Source organism: Peromyscus maniculatus, chromosome 15 (assembly GCF_049852395.1).
Source record: "Peromyscus maniculatus bairdii isolate BWxNUB_F1_BW_parent chromosome 15, HU_Pman_BW_mat_3.1, whole genome shotgun sequence".
In the NCBI taxonomy this organism is placed as follows: domain Eukaryota; kingdom Metazoa; phylum Chordata; class Mammalia; order Rodentia; family Cricetidae; genus Peromyscus; species Peromyscus maniculatus.
In genome coordinates, this window is record NC_134866.1 from 1964753 (window position 1) to 1971201 (window position 6449).

General features: G+C 58.1%; 1 protein-coding gene across 3 annotated transcripts; it reads right to left on the reverse strand.

Annotated features, from left to right (window-relative positions):
• Window positions 1-410: 410 nt before the first annotated feature.
• On the reverse strand, window positions 411-5715 carry Irx2 (iroquois homeobox 2). 3 transcript variants are annotated; one of them, XM_076551667.1, is made up of 5 exons: window positions 4530-5018; window positions 2895-3300; window positions 1863-2576; window positions 1176-1251; window positions 411-555 (listed from the first exon to the last, which is right to left on the reverse strand). In XM_076551667.1, exons 1-4 carry the CDS (start codon window positions 4779-4781, stop codon window positions 1199-1201), a joined length of 1425 nt encoding a protein of 474 aa, XP_076407782.1. In that variant the 5' UTR covers window positions 4782-5018; the 3' UTR covers window positions 411-555; window positions 1176-1198. The 3 variants fall into 3 exon arrangements, with proteins under 3 accessions (XP_076407782.1, XP_076407783.1, XP_076407781.1); XM_076551668.1 differs by lacking the exon at window positions 4530-5018 and adding an exon at window positions 5589-5715 and having other exon boundaries at window positions 413-1251; XM_076551666.1 differs by having other exon boundaries at window positions 413-1251.
• Between the last annotated feature and the right edge of the window lie 734 nt (window positions 5716-6449).

Genomic DNA, 6449 nt, shown 5'->3' on the forward strand with positions numbered 1-6449 from the left:
TGTTAAACAACCAACAGAGATTGTATAACCAGCAATGTTCAAATAAAAACCAGGCAGAATTTATTTACAAAAGTTTTAGATTTCATTGCAATACAACTTGCATAAATTACTAGAAGCTTTATATCATTATAAAAATAAATATCAAATTTGTTTCCACTTCTGAAGGACTCAAGTTCTTCAATCACGTTAGTTCTACCGTGTACATATTTTGTTTTTACAAATAAATTTTACAGCAAGTTCTATCACACCTATAGAATATATACCGTGGCAATGAAGTGATCAAGATATCCTGAGAAAAAACAGATTGTTTCCAAAAGTCACACACACATGGGGAAGCTATACTATGCCAACAAATTCACGTATGCCCAACAACATGTGTCCGGTCCTTAGAGTCTGTGGGTTGGTAGTGCGGTGTGCATCCTCTTTTACAGTGGCACAAGATGTGGTCCAGATTTCCACATCTGGGGTTTGTATCTGTGTACTTATGAGCTTGGGGAAGGAGAATGGCCTCCTGATTTTTATTTATTTTTTTTCCAAAGCAATTGTGACACCTACCTGTGGACCAAGGAAAAAACCAAATCATGCCAAATTCTTCAGTTCCATACCAACACGTTACCAAAAGAAAAACACAAGCTTGTGTCTACTGGCTCTGCCTCTTTGCCATCATTAGGGTGACTAGTCATGATGCCTAGTAGGAGAGTAAATGTTTGTAACAGCTCTGGGCTATGAGAACTATAGAGTCTCCTATGTGTCCTATGAAAGACCAGCCCCTGCCAGTGTCTCTTTAATCTTATTCTGAATACAACATCCACTACAGGTTTTAATGCCCGAGTTTCTACACAACTCACTCATCAAGCAAGGTGTCCTTCATATAATCTAAAACAGGTCTCAATGACACCGAGATGCCTCATTTCAACCATCATCAACCAATAGCAGTAGTGGTGGGGTATATGGTGTGTGTGTGTGTGTGTGTGTGAATGTATGTTTATTCCCGATTAAAGAAGTGATTCTCTAAAGCAGAACTTGAGCAGAAAAGAAGAAATCTATAAAATAGAGGGCAAAGAGGCCAGAAGGAAGCCAGACTCTATTCTCCAACCCTTGACAAGCAAAACCACACCACACTACACAGGGCACAGGCTTGCTGCTGGAGGACGCCGCCCACGGAACCCACTTACTTGCACTGCGGAGCTCGGCCCTCCTATAGGTAGGGCTGGACGCCTGCACCAACAACCGCACAGCCCTCACTGGCATCTGTCAGGGGAGGGGCAGTTAGTGAGGACAGGCTGCAACCCCTGGCAGCTAAGCACCTATCAGCTCTTATCCCTGCAAGGGCCGCACACTCCCGGGGAATCTAAGATCCATTTCACTTGGGCTCCCTCCTGCCCCTTCCTCTCCTCCTCCCCGGGAGCCTCCATCCCAGGGATGCCGAATTAGGAACAATGTAGGCAGTGTAAGAGAATTAGGCCTCTGAGAGTTCCCGAGAACCTGTGCTTTCCTTGAGCCAAAGGCAGAAAGGATTCTGCTAAGCTCCATTTAACCAACACCACAGAGGAAAGACTACACCCAGCAGAGAGGCAAGCGCAGTTTTCTTTGCCTGGCAGTAAGTTTGCCAAAACAAAATAGTTACGGTGACAGTATTAACAATAAATTAAAGAAGGGGTAAATAAAGCAGAGTAGATCTAAAAAGAGGGCTAGTCCTCTTTGCATTCACCCTCAATCCTTTTCCTCATACTGACTCCCCTAATTCTGCTCTGGCAAGTGGCTGTCTGTCCAAAGGTCTCCCAGCTCCCAGAGTCCTTTCCCAGGTTTCTTGCTTATTCTGACTCACCAGGATCCCTCCCCGCCGGCCTCAGGCAGCCTACCTTTCTTGGGCTCGTAGCCGCCGCCCGGAGGCCTGTAGTGGGACTCCAGAGGGTGCGAGCCCGCCTTGCCCGCGTCGCTAGCCGCCTTGGGCGCGGCGTGCAGTGTCTCGCCTGGTGCGGAGGCCGCGGTGTTGTACCGCAGAAGGCCCTGGCCTTGCAGCGCGGCGTTCAAGTTCCCGTAGTTTGTGTAATTGCCATAGAACGGCGACGTGTAGTAGAGGTGGCGGCCCAGCAGCGGAGAGGCGGAGTAGGGCGAGCCTCCCGGAGGGGCCCCAGAGGAGGCGGGCGCGGCGGCAGCCGGTAGCCCCGGAGGTCCGCAACCCGGGCCCAAGCTTGGTTGCTTGAGGTCCGAAGTGGCGATCTCGGCCAGCGACCACAGCTTGGGCTTGTTGGCGGGCGGCGGCGCTCCAGGCGACGTCCGGCTGCCTAGGGGCGTCTTGCCACCGCTGCCACCGCGCGGCGCGACTTCGGGCGCCGGGCTCAGCAGGGGTGCCTCTACGCCGGTGAGTGGCGAGGAGGTCACGGGTTTGGGAGGCGCCAGGTCCCGCTCGCACTCGTCTTCCTCATCCTCCTCGTCCTCCAGGTCCTCAAACTTGTCCTTACACTCCGAACCCGATTCGCACAAGGGATCGCCGGCGCGGCAGGGCAATTTCTCCCCATCTGACTCCGCCGAGCACGAATGGTCCGTGAGCGAGTCGACGTGCAGACTAATCCCTGCGGGGACGCGGACACGGTGGGCGGAAAGCTGGGCCAGCGCGGGGCACCCACAGTCCCATCCGCCCAACGAACGTCCTGCACCGGGCCTCCCCACGACCCCTCACCTCGCCCCAAGGCAGCGTTAAGCGCAGCCCAACATCTCCGCAGTGCCCAAGGACTCTCCAAGCCAAATCCCGCGGCAGGCCCGGAACGAAGCCGTGTAGCCGCTTTCGTAGGCCCGGGCCCCGCGTGGCAGGTGCGTAGTGTCAGCCCCAACCACAGCCCGCCTGGGAAGAAGGCTCCTTGAGCCCTCGCACCGACCGCGGCCCCGCTCACCTTCGTCCTCTGCCGAGGTCTCTGTGCCGTCCTGAGCCTTGTCGGGACTCTCCTCCTTGTTCCTGGCAGCATCTCCTTCGTCCTCATCCTCGTCCTCGCTTTTGTTTCTCGGGGCCCAGGTCATCTTGTTCTCCTTCTTGAGGCGCCGGCGCGCGTTGGCGAACCAGGTGGAGACCTGCGTGAGGGTCATCTTGGTGATGATGGCCAGCATGATCTTCTCGCCCTTGGTGGGGTACGGGTTCTTGCGGTGCTCGTTGAGCCAGGCTTTCAGCGTGGCAGTGGCGTCCCGCGTGGCGTTCTTGCGGTACGCGGGGTCGTTGAGCTGGTATGGGTAGGCCGCGCTGCCATAGGGGTGATAGCTGATGGCGCCAGTCATTCCGGTGGTGTGCGTGTCGTATGGCGAGCCCTGGAAGCCACAACAGCCTGTGAGTGGAGGGTGCGTGGGCCCCTCAGGCGTCACCCCACCCCCCCTCAAGGCGACCCTACGTTCGCCCCCCGCTGCCTTTCTTGCTCCTCTGGGCTGGGAACCTTTCTGCAGAGAGCCGCGGAAACACAAGGCCAGCTACTGGAAACAAAACTCCTGCCTTCTGAACCTAGAATTTTGTTTTTAACTATCTCACTTTTGTTTTTTTCCTGAAACGACCTAACGTCCCAAGTAGCTCGAACAATGTCTGCAAACACATTCTCCTGATAGCCCTGCAGTAGTTTTTTTGATATCTAAATGTTATGGGAGGCTTCCCAAGCTGCTCTCTCTCCCCGTTTCCTCCTTTATATAGTTTAAAAAAAAAAAAAATAGTTCGGAACCTTACTCTGCTATTCACCCTCTAAAGCAGAGTAAATCCAATTTGCAACTCAGAAGCCAGTCAGCTTTTGCAATTCTTCAACTACGTAGTAATTAGCATTTTAATTCATCCTTTAACATTTAAATACGAGGTGTTTGTAACCTTCTCCCAAGGCCCGGTTTCAACTTAGGGAATTCCAACTAGGGTATAAAGCCCCCCCTCCCGACGCCCCATGTCCTCACACGCCCCAAAACTGCTAAGACCCACTCAGGAGGGGCCCATTCTCAGAACCCAGGGATGTTCAGGCGGATCCCTGCTTTCTGGAGCTGGAGCCCATAGGCCGCGCACGAACTCTGGTAGCACTTAGCGGGTCCCAAACCCGTCAACAATTTTTTTGAAAGCCAGATCTGAGAGACAGATAAAGGACAAAACTAGAGAGCGTCAGTCTGGGTTTAGGGGCGGCAGCCGGATGCTCTCCCCTAACTCGGTGACCCCGCCACTACCAGCGTGCCCAAGAAACCCGAACCGCGCGGCAGTGGCCCTAGAGGCCCGGGCAGCGGCGGCCCTCGGCCTGGAACCCTGCGAGAGAGCCGCGGGCCGATTCTGCCGCCCCAGCAATCTGCAGGCGCGGATTAGAGACAACTCATGGCCCGGCCCGGGTGGAGTAGCACCTCGCACGGGCTTAGAGGAAATCATCCCACAACCGCTGCGGGTCAAATCGGTCCCTTGTTTCCCGCGGCAGCTGGTGCTGGTGACTCCGGAGCCACCACCCGCGCCCCGCCGTGTTCCTAGTCCCCAGCTCAACCCAAGCCAAGGGTCGGGGGTCTCCCAGCCCCCACCCCAAAGTGGTTACCATGTAGGACGGGAAGCCCGCGGCAGCTGCAGCGGCGGCGTCTGCCGAGTACTGCAGCGGGCTGCCGAAGCCGGTTGCCGCCTGCGCTGTGAAGGCCGCCGAGCCGGGGTACGGGCTGAACGCGGAGCCCGACGCCGAGCGCGCCAGCTCCTCGCTGCGCGGCGCCGCCAGCGCGGACGCGCCGTACGCGGGGCACGAGTAGAGCGCCAGCGAGCCGGGCGCTTGGTACAGGTAGCCCTGCGGGTAGGACATGGTGGGCGCGGGGCGCGAGGCCCGCGTCACGCAGAGCAGCGGGCAGCGCGCGCGGCGCCCTCCATCCACGCCCGGCCGGGGCGCACCGGGGCTACGGGCCGGGGCAGGCTGGGCTGGGCACTAGCCTGGGAGGCCCGCGGTCCCGCGGATCTGCGGGGAGGCGGCGGCGGCGGCGGCAAGCTGTAGCGCGGAGCCGGTGGGCGCAGCCGCGCGCCAGGCCGGCGGTCGGGGTTTGGGGGAGTCTGCAGTCGGGAGTGAGGAGTTGAGGAAGGAGCGCTCGAGTTTCCGAGGGACATTGGAACGCGGAGCTGTCCGTCACGCTCTCATCTGCATATTCTGGTGCCCGCCCCCTCCCCTGCTCCGCCCGCTGCCGAGGCCTGGCCGAGGCCGGGGGAGGGGCAGAGAGCTGATGGGAGGGGAGTGCAGGGGAAGGCGGAGGAGTGGCAGCCAGCGGCAGGAGGGAGGGACGTGCAGGCTTTTGTCGCGCAGCCGCCGCTCGCAGCCCGCCGCTCTGAAGCTCGGCCTGGCCAAACTGGGCGTAGCGCTCCCCCCCTCCCACTGGCACGTCTTCCCAGCCACGTCCGCGCACCCCGCGGCCGCCGACTCCAACCTCGGCCCAGCCACCGTCCCCATGCAACCACTACCGGCGCTCTGGCTCGCCTCGCACTGGTTTGCAATGGCCTTCTACAGCCAGGCCGGGTCCGATCCACCTGGGGGATGTACGGATCAGGCACCCCTCGTCACCTTGAAGATACCGGCCCAGGCTCCACCCCGTGTCCAGTGCAGAAGCCGCAGGGAGCTGGATACCTGCAGAGTTGCTGGGCAGTCTGACTTCTACAGTCCTCTGTCCGCCTAGCCTCAAGGCCGAGGCTGCCCGCGTGGCCTCGCTCTCGTCTGGTTTTTGCCCGCTCCTGGCGCCTCTGCTGCCAAGCATCGAACCGGAACCGGAGAGTTTTTGGTTTGGAGCTGTTCCCGGGAGGCCCCTAGATGACACGGCTTCTGCCCCCAAGTACACAGAGAAGATTTCAGGCCGTGTGTTAGCAACTTCATGCCTATTAACGTCTGGAACGCGTCAGTGAGTGTGACTCGTCCCCCCAACTCCCTTCCCCCAAAAAGAAACCCCCAAACCTAAAAACAAAAAACCCCGCCACCCTGGCCCGGAAAGAGTTTTGTTTTCTTTTGTTAAGTTGAATGCGTTTTCGAATTTGGAGAGGGCTCTCGACAGAAGAGTTGTCTCTGACTTTGCTTGAGTCTCACTACCACTTCTTGCAGGGATATCGGCCAGACAGTGAGGAGAAGCAAAGACTTCACAAGTGGCTAAGATAACCTGAGGTCCAGGAGGTGACTCGCTGGTCCCTCGGGATAAGTGGTTAGCGAAAGCCCTTGGGACCTAGCCCCTAAACTTTCCCGCCCACACCTGCACCCCTTCCCCATGTGAAAGAGTGGGTGGCCAGAGGGGCCGCCGGTCCAGTCCACTGGACCTGAAGGACTGCCAATGGGGGGCGCTCGGGGGACTCGTAGGGGTCAGGTGTGAGCTGGCCCGGGAGGGGGCGCCCATCCAACAGGTGTCTCTTCCTTGCAGCCGGCTAGGTGGTGCACGAGGACTCTGCCGGCTGCGGCGGGGGCCTGAGATCAGATCCGCTGCCGTTTCATCCTTGGTGAGCTCTG